Source organism: Dermacentor silvarum, chromosome 6, assembly GCF_013339745.2.
Source record: "Dermacentor silvarum isolate Dsil-2018 chromosome 6, BIME_Dsil_1.4, whole genome shotgun sequence".
Taxonomy (NCBI): domain Eukaryota; kingdom Metazoa; phylum Arthropoda; class Arachnida; order Ixodida; family Ixodidae; genus Dermacentor; species Dermacentor silvarum.
Genome location: NC_051159.1, coordinates 84,592,931 through 84,608,768, shown reverse-complemented (window position 1 = coordinate 84,608,768; position 15,838 = coordinate 84,592,931). Strand labels below are relative to the sequence as shown.

The 15,838-nt window shown below is 45.0% G+C and overlaps 1 protein-coding gene across 1 annotated transcript in view; it reads left to right on the top strand.

Annotated features, from left to right (window-relative positions):
• The window catches only part of LOC119455699 (protein turtle homolog B-like), a 298,519-nt gene that overhangs the window by 209,244 nt on the left and 73,437 nt on the right, over window positions 1-15,838 (top strand). The window contains exons 3-4 of the mRNA XM_037717123.2: window positions 10,997-11,107; window positions 14,649-14,855. Coding sequence (XP_037573051.1) covers window positions 10,997-11,107; window positions 14,649-14,855 — 318 coding nt within the window. The remainder of the gene's footprint in view (window positions 1-10,996; window positions 11,108-14,648; window positions 14,856-15,838) is intronic.

Below are 15,838 nucleotides of genomic sequence, written 5' to 3'. Positions count from 1 at the left end.
AAATTGGCTTTAAATTGGGACCCCGCGCTCCTTGCACGGACCTACTTGGCCACGGCGTTCTTGGAAATGTAACTGGCGGAATCTGAATGCTTTAGTTGGCTGAAACAGACTTGCGCTGTGATTATTTGGTGACCATGACTCGAAGCAGTGCACGGCTAAGTGCCGTACACATAGGATCGTCAATACCGTAAGGCGCTGATAACGCGATCGCTGGCTTCATACGATGACGTAGAAAAACGTAGCGTAGAAAAAAAACTTTTTTGCATTTTGTTTTGTTTTGTCTGGTAAGAGGAGGGGAAGGGGGGGGGGGTGTATGTCGGTATAGAAAGGCTTTAACGAAAAACCTAAGCAACAAAGGTATCGATTTAGGAGGATTGTTATAAGCTCATGCGATGAACAAACTGATATTCTAGACTGCTTATGCGCCCTGGGTTCAGACTGCTTGTGAAAAAATTCTGCATACGATCTACGCGTCCATTCGAAATGGACGCAATCTTTGACGTTTTCTTCAATTCTGTTTACTACCATGTAGATTTTAACAGCAAAGCTGTTTAAGCCAGCCGTAATTTGTGGTGCGTATCAAGAAACTACTAAGAAATAAAAGAAAATAAGCTTTCTTGCCGAGGCGGGATTCGAACCCGCGTACCCGTGGTCCCAAAGCGAGCGTCGTAACCACTGGGCTATGCAGCCTTTTTTTTTTTTTTTTGCTTTCTTTATTGCCTTTATTCAATTCACACAGAAATACGGTGTACAATCATACCAGCCCATCAAGGGCTGAAAAGAGAAACACTCAAAACTCGGGCATGTACATCAGCCCTTCTAACCTGGGAAGCCAGCTTGGTTCGGGTTCTTGAAGTTTATGCACTTGAACCATTCTGCTTACAGATTCGCGAAAGTAACTCCTTATTGGCCTCGCGTCAAGATCTGCATGACGATCGGCCATTCTTGATAACCAAATACTATGTAGGCCCAGGAGCATTATCATGTCGAATGGAATGCCTTCGTCGTTATTGACCGGTAAAAATCTAATGCCATAGCTATCTATTGGTAAGTCTTCTTTTTTTAAGTTCTTTGAAGAATATCCCAAAAGAAGTAACCTCCTCAACCATCTAGAAAAACGTGTTCAATTGTCTCAGGTTTCCTACAAATAAAACAGTGAGTGCCCCAAGGTACGAACATTCCTTTTTCTTCCATATATGTCTCTAATTCTAGCGTATTAGTATGCAGTTTGAAGAAGAAGCTTTTGACACCTCCCCTAACAGGCATGTTTTTTACCCTTTTAAGGATGCCACGCTTGCAGAACATGCATTTATGCGAACCATGTTATTGCGTTCGTGCGTCATCGTCTTCGTCCACAGCTGGCGCGTTCGTATGCTCGTGCTCTGCGAGGTGAAGAGGTTTTGCGCGCTATGAGAGCGAGAGAGAGAGAGAGAGAGGCGCATTCACGGAGCGGGTCTCCTGGAACATGGTGTCGGTGTTGCAAGCTGCGCTATATCCAACCCGCCGTGACGGCCGTAAGTCCGAGACGAGCGAAAAGAAATTATCATCAACATGACTAATAAGATGAAAAGTTCGCGCGCACTTCCGGAAAATGCTGGGCTACGATCGCCCAGCTTCGTTATTTCAAGCGTTGCGCGGCCGAGTGCAAGGTTTAGCGTTTTTTTCTTTTTTATGCATTGTTGTCTCTTTTCTCTGAAATAAGATTTCGTGCGCTTCAATCGACAGAAGCACATCAATGCAGTTGGAAGGAACTTCCTTTTTATATCATTTCTCACAGTTCTTTTGTGTTTTTTTTTATACTCCGCCAATAACGACGACCACGCGATCCTGAGTTGCAAACACCTTCGTAGCACCGGTGGTGTTAAACTGGATATATATTACCTGCGTCCCTTACCACACGGGCAACAAATATTCTGGCTAGCTGGAGATGCTTTCAACAGTGTGCCGTTGCGTTCACCCAAGCACATTGCACCCCGTTTTGTGAACCTGCCAACCCGCGAGAAAATCTGACGACTCCAGCATTCTAACCAGCAACGAGTCACACATGAACGAAAATGAGTATAATATATGCAATAAACAGGAGATATTTAATTCACGTAGTCAGACTGGGATACACAGTAAGCATAGAAAGAACGACACAACCAAGCACTACGTTAAAACCGGCCTAGTTGGTTGTCAGATAGGTAAACATAACTCTCTCTCTCCCCTTACTGTATCCTTTTTCTCGTTATATATGTAGATGTCTTTCTTGTTTTGTTTTGAGCTTGTTTTTTTTTTCGTATTATCGATATGTAATGAGCAATATGAAAACAAGCGACCTTTTTTTAAAAAAAATATGAGAAAGAGACCTTGCCTTTATTTTGTTTTTTGTCCTGTTCGCGGCTGTCGCCTTTTGCTAAGTGGAGTGAGAGAGATCCTTCGTAGAATTCACCCGGCCCTTTTCCACAGTGCTCCTTCAAGACAGCCCTGCCATGACTGCACTGGCTCCGAAGAAGCCAGCTGCCACGTTCGGCGGGAGACACAGGCCAAGAAACGGGCAACATAACAGCAGTTCAATATCGCCGTCAGCAAGCTCGGTCGCAGCACCGGCCAGGTGCTGCGAGACCCTGCCTCCCCTTCTCACCGTTCTCTGCGTCCGCATCTCCGCATGCAAGGAGAAACGCGAAACCCGCGCGTCCGCCGCCACCGACGCCTTCTCTCTCCTGCCCCCATAATGCTCGGACGAGGCACTTCACCGCAGGCTTCCCCCTCATACAGGTTTAATGACACATAGAAATTCTGCTTCCTTCCTTTGGCAGAACGAGAGCGGCTTGGAAATCGATGGGCGCGTCATAAACCGGGAACACCTCTCCACGTGGTTCGATTATAGGGGAAAGGGGGGTTATAGGCATCATCGTCCGAGCACCCATTGTGACGGGCGGACGCACTTGCACACACGTTTCCTTGGCGGCGGTCTGATCGAATCTGCCATCTTTGAAGCGCATTCGCGGTGCGCACGGCGTTCCGAGAAGATGGCGCTCCTCGGAGGGGTCAGATTTCGGCCGCAGCGCCAGTTTCGGCTCCCTGGCAATTGCAGATTCGAGAAAGACGAGTCGTCGCTTGGAAACTTGACGTTTCTGTCTCTTCTAATTATTCCACCGACGTTCTTGTTCTTTTTTTTTTAATTCAAACTCTTCCAGCAAGTTTCTGTAAGAATCTTTAACAGAGAGATAGAGAAAAAAAATAATGAAATGAAAGCCTCTGTAACGGAACTCACGTCACCGTTGCCGCCAAGTTGAATCGATCAGTGACAAAGTTATCATGAAAGAGTGACTTTAAAGATGCATTTATCAATTACCAAGCACATTCTCAGCCTTAGCCGTAGCGCACCTAAGTAAACGTTTCGAAGCGGCACTTCCTTCTATTTCTTTCTTTTTCTCTCGTTCGTGTTAACTTCATTGTGCCTGCTAACTTTCCATTCAGCGTTCATTTATTCCACGCCTGGTGTATTTATTATTTTATTCCTGAAACGCTTCGCGAGCAATCCTTAATTACCTCAAGAATTTTTTTTAATATAACGCGACCAATTACCTGTAGGTGATCGAATAGTCAAACTAGTGTCGCAGCATTAAACAAACGTGCCCCAGTGTGCGTATGTTCGTCGCCTATACGTAGTACGTTCCACGTTTACTTACTTAAGTTACGAAATAAAAAAAGGTACGGCTATTTTGTTTTTTCTAATCCTTCTCGTCAGTTTGTATGACTATACGGAAGCTTCTCGTAACACAATAAACGGAGCTCAAATACTCGCTCTACGCAAAAAAAAATAAAAAGCAGTAACTTCTTTTTATCCATTGCAAGTTTGCTTTTCCAGAGTAAACGCTACATTTATTTACATTTTCTTTCTGCTTGTTTTTATTTAACGTGCGTGTCGAGGAAAGACAAAGGGGGTTGAGCAACACTATTTTCCTATTCTCTTCTTCTGTGCACAAAATTGCGGCTCCAGGTTTTCAGGACAAACAAGTATCTTTGTAACAATCCATTTTTTGTCTGTTTGTTTGTTTTTTATCAGCGTTTGCACAGCTGTCTAAATTCAAGCCCATCTCCTCTGCTATACACGAAGCGCCGGCATCCAAGTAGCAGCTCACCAACAAATGTGGTCGGACAATGAAAGCTCACAAGAAAATATTTGGTTTTTCTTATCGCATTTCAAAAACCAAGGCAAAACAACAAAACACGTGCTGAGACGTGTTTTTGTTCTAAGTGTGCCCCCTCCCCCTCTTCCAACAGCGTAAGAAGGGGGGGGGGGGCGAAGGAAAGGAGTGAGTAGCAAAGTTGGCCGATAGCACGCGTTACCGACCCGTTCATACCGCAAGCTCTGTGCGGACGCGGCCCGTCATAACCCAGCTCGGAGGCACGCGGGGGAGGGGGGGCTTCCAAATCTCGCTTACGTCCAACCCAAGTGGAGGCGGAATGCGACAGGCTCGCCCCCAACGCTCGCCGCGATGCTGGTCACGGGCCCGCGAACGCGTGACGCGCCACAAATGTATCCGCCAGTGCGCAACAAACCGTGTCTTCTCTTCCCCCGCGGCGGCGTGCGAGCGCCGTTGAGCGCCCTGCGTCTCTCCGCAGCAGCCCCCAAATTGGGGGCGACGCGCCACGTCATATCCCATCCCGCACCCCGAAGACGTTGCTGCGCGCAAGGGTAGGTGAGAGAGAGGGAGGGCTGCGGTAGCCGGAACGATGGCCGCGGTGGGGCTTAGGGAGGGTGCAGTTGGGGCTTGGCGTGCCGCTGGCATTGCGTGACTGCCGGACACTAGACGGCTGGACCGTGTCTGCCTGCCTCTGGTCTCTCGCTGCGTCCATTCCACTTGAGAGAGGTGCCGCGTAATAATATAGCGCGCTGCCACCGCAACCACCACTGCAACCCCGGCGTCCTGTGCTCACATCGGACACAATCTTTCCGCAGTAATAAAACAAGAAAAAAAAGGGCTACAAAGTGGATTGAAACAGTCCGAGTGTTTGGATCGATTTTCGATTTCGAAAGCAGGAGAGTCCGGCGATCTTCATCTATTCCGACGCGCTCTTGCTCTTTTGCCTTTCGCCCCCATCGCGTCCCCTACTTGTTCTTATTTTTTTTTTCGGGGCCCGGTGCATCATTTCTTTCCCTCGTTTGTTTGTCATCTATCCATGGCGTGCATATTTAAACCCACATTTTCCCGCAACTTACACGTGTATCCTCCTTCGCTTCAGTATCGTTCCTTTATCAAATATGATTATATATGTGCTTTTTTTTATTTTTATTGCGTCTCTTTCTCTCCGCTACCAACCTTTAGAGTCCGCCAGAGTCCGAGACACCCGTACATGAAGCGCTGGCGCGGCGACCGGTGGCTGCAGAAACGGCAGCAGCGGCAGCAGCAGCAGCAGCCACATCATCCGTCCAAGTACACAGAAAGCACTTCGATCGGCCTGACTCGCCTCCACGCCCGTCCCAAATCTCTGCCTGATGAGTTTCAATTGGACATCGACCTCTCTTCGATCGCTTGCCCTTTCCACTTTATTTTCCTTCTTCGTTTTTTTCTTTCTTTTTTTTCTTTTTTTTATCTTTCCCAACTTCATGGCGTCTCGTCGTGGCTCTTTATTACTTCGTTATTATCGTGCTTTTGGTTATTGCTAGTTATTTTCTCCTTGAAACTGACCCCCCCCCCCCCCCATCGTGTCCTCGCTCTTTCTATTTACTTTCGGTTCATCCCTTGCGGGGGCATTCCACAGACGCCGTTTTTCAAGTCGTTTGCAGAAACGACGCTCTAAGCAGAAATCGTGGCCCCTTTTCATTTGCTTGATGCCTGCGCGCCTGGACCCCGGATTCAATCTGCTGTTTATTTACTGCCTCTTTTTCTCCTTCACAGCCCTGGTTCTTCTCCGTCTCGCTTCCTTTTAAGGAACGAAATCCCGAAACGAGTTTCGCATTCCGCTTGTCCCATCGGTTCTGTCTTTGACCACTCTGGCGTTTCCTTCATTTCTCCTTTATTTTCACTCCTGCTCCTCATCGGAAATTTTTTGATGGCGTTTGAAGAAGACGTGATTGTTAGCGCGTCCTTCTAGCTGCCAGATTTAAATGCGGGGGAATTAATTACACGTGCGTGGAATAAACTGAGTAGAGCGACTTCCGCCGTGTTTGAAGTCTTAGTTTTCATGCGAACCATTCTGGGCTACCTAATTTCTGTCTGCCTTACCCCTTTCCGTCGTGATGCCTCTTTGGTTATCTGTATTCCTTGTCAGTCACTTGCTGTCAGTTTTTTTTTCTTCGACTGACACGCTAGACCGACTGCGCCAAGGCATTTGCCCCGTGTTTGTGAACTTCTATTCGAGGCAAGCAAAGTCACGCAGATTTGCCTCACAGTGAAATTTCACCCCTTCCCATAAGTTGATCAGAAACGTGTTTCGCGGCAAACCTTCATTTAAAGCATCACCTTTGCTCATTAGCTCCAGCGTATCTCCTTCGCCCCTATAACAAATTTGCTGCTTAGTATATTGCACGAACGCATGGTACATCGACAATGAATGTTTGTATGAATAAACTGTCTTTCTTTTTGCCGGAAGCGCACCGTTTTAACACAAGTTAACACTTAAATTCCGTCCAACATATTTTTTCTTTCAATTTCTCTTATTCATCATCTTAATTGCTGTATCCTGGGACACAACTTTCTATATTTCTTGCGGCTTTCCTGATTTTCAACTAACCAGAGTTTTTATTTTCGTCCATTGTACCTGTCTTCTTTTCGTCTCGTTCATTCTGGGCTATATTTATTTATGTTACGCCAACTCGCCCACGTGAAGCTCATGCTGTTTCTTAAAAAAAAACTCAGCTTGACTTCTTGCACTGTACTTCGTATGCGGAAACCAGTTAAAAGTAGTTATTTTTCGCGCATTCTTTCATTTGTGTCTGTATAAATATTTATGTTACCGTTATAAGCTTTGTACGGGGATTTTTTTTCAGCACAGGCAATGTTTGAGGATTTGATTCACAGCTCTGACCATTAATAAAAATAGTGATTATCTTGGAACGGAAGCTAAATGCAATACATCTTATGCTTGACTGAGTTTCTAGCGCCACAAGCCCAGCGAGAAAGAGCAGAACAACGTACAAATGGCCATAAAATAAGGGAAAATAACATATTCTACATAACAACAGTTGCAGCCAGAAAATCATCGGTAATTGCAGCAAACGAGACACCTACAGTAAAGAAAGAGATACTAAGAAAAGTTAGAATTGTGAAATGCATAGATTTCTGAATCTCGGTGATCCATTCGAAAATATTTTCGCTGCTCAGGTGCTGAAATTCATTTGTGATGGAATTTATGTGGAATGTTATCGAATTATGTTGGCATCCCGCCGGTTTCGTCGTCATAGACGTTGAGCCGCAGCCCGTCACTCAATGTTCTGTATTCCGATATATGATTTCCTAGCAGCTTGGGGCCTGGAGAAGGAAGGGGGGGGGGGGGGGGCTGAAACAAGCAGTTACCATTGTCTCGCTCGGTTTCTCTCCCTTCATTCCTTGTCATTTTGCCGGTATCTTATCAATCCCCTGTTCTTTTGCCGCCAAACAGTACGCTCACTGACAGAATTCTGCTCACCTCGTATCAACAGACCAGGCATTTTCAGTGACTCAAAATTTGTCCAATGCCTTGGGTTGTATTGCCACAAAAGTGTATAGCAGTGATGTGCCTTGTTTGAGCACCGATCGACACGAGTCACAAGCTCAACAGCTCTTCATATTAAAGTCCTTCTGTAAAGCGTGCTTTTCTGTTAGGTGCTCTTGTTAAGAACAAAAACAACTTTACAAGCACACTTTATTTTGTTTTTGTTTTTAATTATTTTTCTCAGTGATGAAAAACATCATACTTGAGAACAAAAAAAACGAACAACGGGTGTATTGAGTAAGCACAGGTACTGACGGTGGTAGTTTCGAGGCTTCCGGGTGGTTAAGGGCAGGTTGGGACGGCACAAGCTCCGACTTCGCGATTCTTACGCTGCCGCACAGACGAGTGACTAAGTTTAAGCGACCGAATGTCGTAGTTTAATGCGTATAGCAAGCTTCAGAGTCCTGCTTTGATAACTTGGACGCCTATAAGAAATATCTCATCTCAAAAACTTCAGTGAAGACGGCCTGGCCTCTTCAATACTTCAGAACGAGAAATCAACATTTATTGCGAGTGACGAAAGCAAGTAGTCAAAGCAAAAAGAACAGAGAAGTACAACACAAAGCACCGCTATTGATTAAAGAAAATAAAATTCACAAAAGCTCTCCTAATTTAGCCGTTGTTTGAAGCACTTATATATGTACAACAGCTAACAGCGAAAAATGACGCGGATCTCAATTAAGTCTTGACAAGAGAACAGCGCTAAAAGACGACAGACAAGAAGCGAGACACACCAGCATCAATTAAGTCTGCTGGGTGAAGGTACGGTATCCGTCTGTCGACTAGTGCATGAAACACTAACTTATATTCAAACACAAAGTTCCAGTCTTGGCGTCGATGCATGTAGCGTGTAAACGTTCATCGCATCACAACGGCATAATGCACTTTGTTTTCAAGTGGTCGAGGAAATTAACGAACAAAAATTAAGAAAAATGGTGGACATACAACGCAGGTTTACGGGACCAAGTTATTGTCGGCAAGGAAAAAAAGACGAAACAAAAAAAAACAATATCTATCGCGCACGCGTGTCAAGCCCAACTTTGTCAGGCGTCACTAGCCCATCACTCAGCTATAAATAAATGCGGCCGCCGTCGCGACATCTAAGCCTTGTGAGAAAAATCAAGCGAGTAGGCGTAGCGGAGCTCTTCGCAAGAAAATTGCTTACGATTAGTCTTAAACGAAATTCTCTAATCAAAGTCTGTACCTTCCCTTTAATGTTATAACACAAATATCTGCTCCAACCATGGATCCTCCCAAGGTTGCAGATTTTAGCAGATTTTATTGTCTCGCAGGGCCACATCAACACTTCTCCGCGTATAATCCTGCAGGCATTAAAGAGAGGACACTTCAATCTTACGAAAAGCACAAACACACACTCTTTCACACACCTATGAATTTAGAGGAGTAGCCGACGATGCCTAACGGGCACCAGCATTTATTTTGAACACAGATAACACACACACACGCACAACAGAGATTTGAGATTTCCAAACACCTAGGGTTCGACATGCACAAACATTTCAATATAAAGACATTTAAGCATTCCTCTTCTATCGTCGTTACGACCTTCGCGACTGAATATTGCAGACCTCCACATTATTCTCACTGGCAGAGAGCCGTAGCCGTTAAACCACCGTGGCGAGTAAATAGGAAATGGCGTAAACAGCGCGAAGCAAGCTGAAACTGAGCGCCGGCGCAAGAAAATATAAATGCCCACAGAAATTTAAGCTCCGTTTAATTACGAACTTTTTATCCAGAGAAGAAGGTAAATGGCACTGAATGTCACTGCTGCGGCGTTTCAACAGTCGCGATGGCCGAAATTATTTAGTCTGGCCCTAGGAGCAACACGTTTCGTAGTCAATTGCGATTAACCTTTTCTTTCGTCCGAGTTTTAAGAGAAAAAAAAAGTGATAAAATTATCAAGAGGTTTCTGCGGCCATTGATTGGCCATTTTTGCCGCGGCACAACTCAGACTTAGCACCTTTCGAATATACATTTGGAGATATGAAACTGCTTGTCGCAAATTACTCATTTGTAGTAGCAGCATTTGTGAAGCATATATCGCTCGGCAGATTTCGAACAGAAGACCTTTTACCGGTCAGGGTTAAATGTTCGATACAAAATAATCATGCATGCGGGGCTTGTATCTGATTAGCTGTCAGCTGTATGACAGAGCACACACCCCTTCTTATACACATACCCCTGGCTCGTGTATATCCCGTATTTGTGGTAATAGTAATAATGGTGGTTAGGGGCTTATACTTGTTAAGCTGTCTGGAGTTGCCTAACTTGAGCATCTCATTGACATATTGTCGTACTACTGCATTCATTTGCTTGTATTTTGCGTATTTTTGTTATATTCAATACTTCAACCTATACTCGCTTGCTATACAGCTATATTTCACTTGATCAGAAAAGGATTCTGATGCCTGAAATCACCCTAAAAAATAGCGTATAATTAGTTATTGCAGAGCAAAGTATCTCCCGAGCTTTCCTCTCTTATTCTCTCTTTCTATCTCTCTCTCTCTACCACGTTCTATACCAGGACTATAGGTTAGAAAGAGGTTATACCCAGCGAATATAAGCGTTCATCATGACGCTAAACCAAAGCAAACGCCCGTGCAGTGCGTATATTGAAGCCGAAATAACCAAACTTCGGAGAGCGCCGTACCATTTTCCTTTGCGAGAGCTTCATACGTAATTCAACTCAGTTGTTGTCTTCTTTGTGCTCGCACATATAAAATAAATTACTTCAAGTTTTCGCTACAGTCATCTTATTTTTTTCCCTCGTGCTGTGGGAATTAAGTCGCAAAGAGCCGGTCGCTGGCCGCATTCTTCAGCGCCGCTCGTCTTCCCCAAAAACTTTCAACCGAGCCACTCAGCGCAGCTCCACTTTTCGGGGCAGCAGGCAGAATCTGCGCAATCGCTCACATCATGCCTTCGCACGGCGGAAAACCGCAGATTTCATTCTCGCGTCGTGACTTCTCCTCCACTTACAGTTCTCCCGTGCACTTACCGCTTTCTCGGGAGACTGTCCTTGATATCCTTCGTTGCTCAAGTGAGCATCGTGCCATGTGTGTAGGTGGGAAGAAGAAAGGGGGACCTTCTGCGCAGCTGCTCGAGTTCGTGGCAAACAGAGTTTTCACAACGCTTAATTGCGCTTAGCCACGAGTCGGTGGCGTGGCGGTGTTGCTTTGTTGACCTACAGCCCGAGCGGCTGTCTTGCGTTAACTTATACGCGAGAAACTGCTGCTTGCGGCTGCGCTCTGCTTTGCGTAGATAATGAGCGAGCACTTTTCTCCCCCCGACGCAGTGCCTCCCGGCGATCCTGTTATCTTGGACGAAGACGGAAAGCAGCTGCAGGGACTGGTGGGGCCGTACAACGAAGGAGACCCGCTCACACTCACGTGCCAAGTGGAAGTTGGTAAGACTCGCGGTCTCGCAAAAGAAGATGATCGCGCCGCGGTTACTCACCTAACTAGAGCAAACCTTCGTTAGGACGAGGAAAGCGATGCCCTCTCGGGCCAGAGACTGCAGAGAAATGGCACGTGCGGGAACCGAGTCACGATGTATGCGATAACCGTCACAGTGCTGCATTAAACTGCTAGGCTATGTCATTTGGAGCTTCACCGCGGTTGTTAAAAGTGTCGAGGATGTGCCGACGAAAATTAAGCGAAGTCGTAGTCATGATCATGACTCAGCAAAAATGACAATGACTCAACGAAAATAGAATATGACTATGACTCAACTGAATTAAGAGTGAATGAAGGGGTTATGGAGTAGGGGAGTGACTTGCAAAAAAATATGTTAGATTGAAGGTTTGGTGAATCACAGGAAGGGTGACTTGCAAAAAAACATGATAACTTGCAAAATTGACTGTCAATTGTGGTTTCACAGTGATGAAGACCTAGCAAAAAAGAAAGTGCTGAGTCATGGTCCGAGTTTCGTGAATAAAGGTTAGCTGCAAAAATGACTGGAAAATATGGGTTCAGAGTGACGATTACTCAACAAAATAAAAGTGCTGAGTCACGGTCCAAGTTTGGTAAAATAAGGATGACTTGAAAAAATTACTACAAAATGTGTAAAAAATGTGAAGAAAATAAAGGAAACGTCAAAAGATGTTGCATAAAGCGTAAAAAGGGCTCGTCGTGTCATTGAGTTAGCGGCGCTCGAGCTTTCGCCTACAAGTCGTCTTAGTTGTAGCATAAGGGACTCCTACAAACTTTTTTATATTCCCGTAGCACCTAAATATAGCAGTGAATGCACGTCATAAACTTAATGTCTAAATTAAAATCTTAGGCCCCTTTCCGCGGGGAACAAATCACTGAAGCAAACTTACTTTTGACCTGTTAGCACAGGACACGCGCAAGTGATCCGCCGAAGAAAGAAGAGTGCGTGCAACTCCAAAGATTTCAAAAAATGAAGAACCCACATAGAGAGCAGCAGCACCAGTACTTCAATTTTCTCTAGCGAAGTCAATAATTTCAAGTAAGCAGAGAAAATGAATTTTTCAAGGGCGAATAATGCGACATTCTAATTAAAAAAGCGCTCAACTCAAATAAAGGGGCGAGTTAAATAAACACAACCTCACAACATCTTTCTGGATGATCATCTTTCTCGCTTCCGCTGCGGGTAAGATCCTCTGCAACCATTACCACGTTGCAGAGTAATTAGATTCAGAAATGCTTTAAAAGCCTGGCTTAGGTGCACGTAAGAATCTCAAAGACGTGAAAAGTATTCCAAAGCCCTCTGATGCAGGTTCTCTGGTAGCCTCCCCCCAGAATGCTAAACACACTCGATCAATTTCTGTTTACATTTAAAAACAAAAGAAAGAGAAAGAATCTTAAGGCTGTAACTAGCACGTACGCTCCATTGTAAACCACTGAAACCATGGCTACGTGATCAATTAGACTCACACGCGTTCTTTTTTCTTGTTTTCTTATATTATTTTTATTTTAGTGAACTTATGCAATGAGAAGTTGGTGCCTGTTAGACGGCACTGGCCGCTCCTGTTCTCTTAATTTCATAGATGAGCTGAAAAAATATCGTCAGACAAAGCATGGAGAGTTCTAAAGTTCACACACGCACCAAAAGAAACTGTTTCCGAGCAAATTACGAGCATTCGTATGTTCATGTTGACGTAGACATGGCGGCTCTCGTTGGTGGAACACACAGCGCACACAAAAACACCTAGAAGGACAGGAGAAACACGATAATATGAGTGAATGCGCGAAACACGCATATATAAAACTGTTGAGAAAAATTAATCACTTCGCCAATTACAGCTTGGTCATCAAAGTTACAATATAAAAATTTAATAACCTTTAGATATTTCCAATTTTTCAAAAAACTGTACAGTGCGCGTTCTGCACTGTGTTGCGCGAGTTCTGACGGTCTTAAAACCAGGATTTTTTGTGGTGATACTAGCCTCCTATTCAGACTATGTACCTCTGCAAAGGGCCTCTTACAACTGTCTCGCAAACATATCTCGCAAAATGTGAACAGAATGAAGCAAAGACTGGATGTACAACAAGGTGTAATACTGGGGACTGCGTGTGTTTGCGTAGTCGTCCGCTTGGAACAGACCCTAAACGGTAAAGTGGTCAGCAGTTGTTCCTACTTCGTGCATTATTCCTCTAAAGGAATTTGTTGCACATCGTTGCAATATAAGGAATACAAGTACTGTGAGAACTAAAGTGGGCCCCCTGGCATGTGCGTGCGTAAATGCAGGTTGCAAAAGAACGTCAAGAAATCCATGCGCATGATTATTCTCACGCCCATTACGCGCTTTTCCAGACTAACATTTCTCTTGCAAACGAATACGGTAAACTTGGTGATGCTAAAAAAGTACTGTCTATCTCCACGTGAACACAAGAGCGTTCCTTGAACGCTCTTGTGTTCAAGGAACGCTCTGCAAGGAAATTGGCGCGTCTTGCAAGTTTTTCATGTTTTCTTTTTATTTCATATATCTTTTTTTTTTCGAGCAGAAACGTTGCACACGAACAGAACTTAACTAGCGAAGGGCCTGGTTAACATACCTGACTAGACACGATTGTAGGAGTGATACGTAGAACCGTGACACAAACAAGCTTTCCAGAAATGCCCGGAAAGGTGGTATAAGTAGGCCAAAATGATCCGTTAAAACGTTCTTTGCGCACCTTTCCGAACCATCACGTTTCAGTGAGATAAACGAGAGAAACAATAATAAACGTTGAAGCATACGACTCGCGTGTCTATACGTGTTTGCACGTTCAGATATAGAAACACTTCAAAACGTGTATTACCGATCGACGACTGCTTTTTATTTCGCCTTAGCCATAGGAAAGAACGCTTCTCGCACGAAGTGAAAGCTCCCAGGAAATGCATTTCCTGAGCGATGCAGTAAAAATGCAGTAATAAAAAGAATAAGAAGGAGTGACGAGCGTAGGTTTCCTCCTCTGTTGCCCGAATACAAAACTTAGAACGAAAGATAAACTTAGAGCGATCCCTTTCGCGTATGGGTTTTAGTCCTTCTGCAATTTATATTTCAACATTGGTGCGAGCGCCCTGGGCCATAGACTAAAAGAAGTATGTCAGTTTGTGCATGATTACATCATTTCTACAAGGTACGTTTAGGTTAAACACCATTTCTCCTAATTATTACCCACTCTTGGGCAGCGCACATAAAAATGAAACGCGAGACACCTACATTAATATAAATTGCATTTTCATTTCTTAGTTATTTGGCAGTTTCATTGAATTTTTGCCATGAGCGCTTTTCAATTACTTTTGTAGTAATTATTTCATATAAGTCCTACAAAGCATTACGTTAGCGGGAAGGAAGGCATTGCGTTATGTTTACATTAATAACCTTCGCCGATTCCCCCTCGTGGGTACGTTGCCATATCTTAAAGGCTGCTACGACAAAACAAGCACACCTTTGAAATCATGACTGGCTTTCACCAGCTTGCTTTGTTGCATTGCAGGCAAGCCTCGGCCGGCCGTTACCTGGTGGAAGGACTACGCTCAGCTGGACGAGTCGTACTTCTTCTCGCCGGACGGCTCGCTGGTCAAGAACAAGCTCGAGGTGGCAGCCATCACGCGCAACGACCTGCTAGCCACGTTCACTTGCCAGGCAGCCAACAACAACATCACCATACCGGCCTCGGTCTCCATCACGCTCGACCTGAACCGTAAGTGCGCTTTCCTGCTGTTCGTCTCGCGAGGCAGTTAGGAAAGGACGCCGAAACGCAGGAACCTGCTTCGGGCAGTTTCACGCGAGAGGGCCATAGCAGGCCACCATTGTCCTTCGTCATTGTTAGCGATGGAGCAGCCGCCCGAGTGGACTTTGTTTCCCAACTATGCTGAAGCGGAAAGGACGACGAAACTCGTGCGTTCATAACCGGAACATATGGCGACGTCCAGCAGGGTGTGCTTGCGGCTTGGGATCACGATTGAATTGTGATTGACGGCGAGTTGTTTCGCTCGCGCTAGTTGAAAAAGGTGCTAGCGGTCGTGCGGTTGTGAGAGGAGTTGGAGAAAGCTCTTCCGCGTGTAACTTGAAGAGTTACAAAATTTTGTTACAAAACATAGGATAAACATAACGACGTAAAGTGCCTTGGATTTTAATGACACCGTACCACCGCGCATCGCATCGTCCCTCTATCTTGCCACATCCCAGACGGAAAAACCTAATGGGAATAAACTTTTTAAAAATTAAATACTTGAGTTTTACGCCCAGAAACTGCATAGTGGGTTGTGAGGGACTCCGTAGCCGAGGACATGACCATGTCTGATTATTTTACGTGCATTCTATGGTGTACGAGGGTTCCTTCAGTCCGCCTCGATTGGAATGCGGCCGTTGCGGCTGGTACCAAACCTCCGACCTCGTGCTAAGAAGCACCGCTTCACAGCCACTGAACACCTGCGGCAATTTCCAAGGGGAATGCAATATATAGTTCAGTTTCATTAAATATTTGGGCCGCATGAATTAAAAAATTGGAGGACGCTTAAGCTTCGCCTTTAAGAGTAGAACGCGACAGCGTTATTGGGACCCGTTCGCATCGCATCGTTCACATACGGCAAGTAGGCTTCATTCACTTCAACACTGAACGTGGGAAAACCAGCTTACAAAGACCAAGCTTACACCAGTTTCCTTAAAGTCGGCTTCACTTTT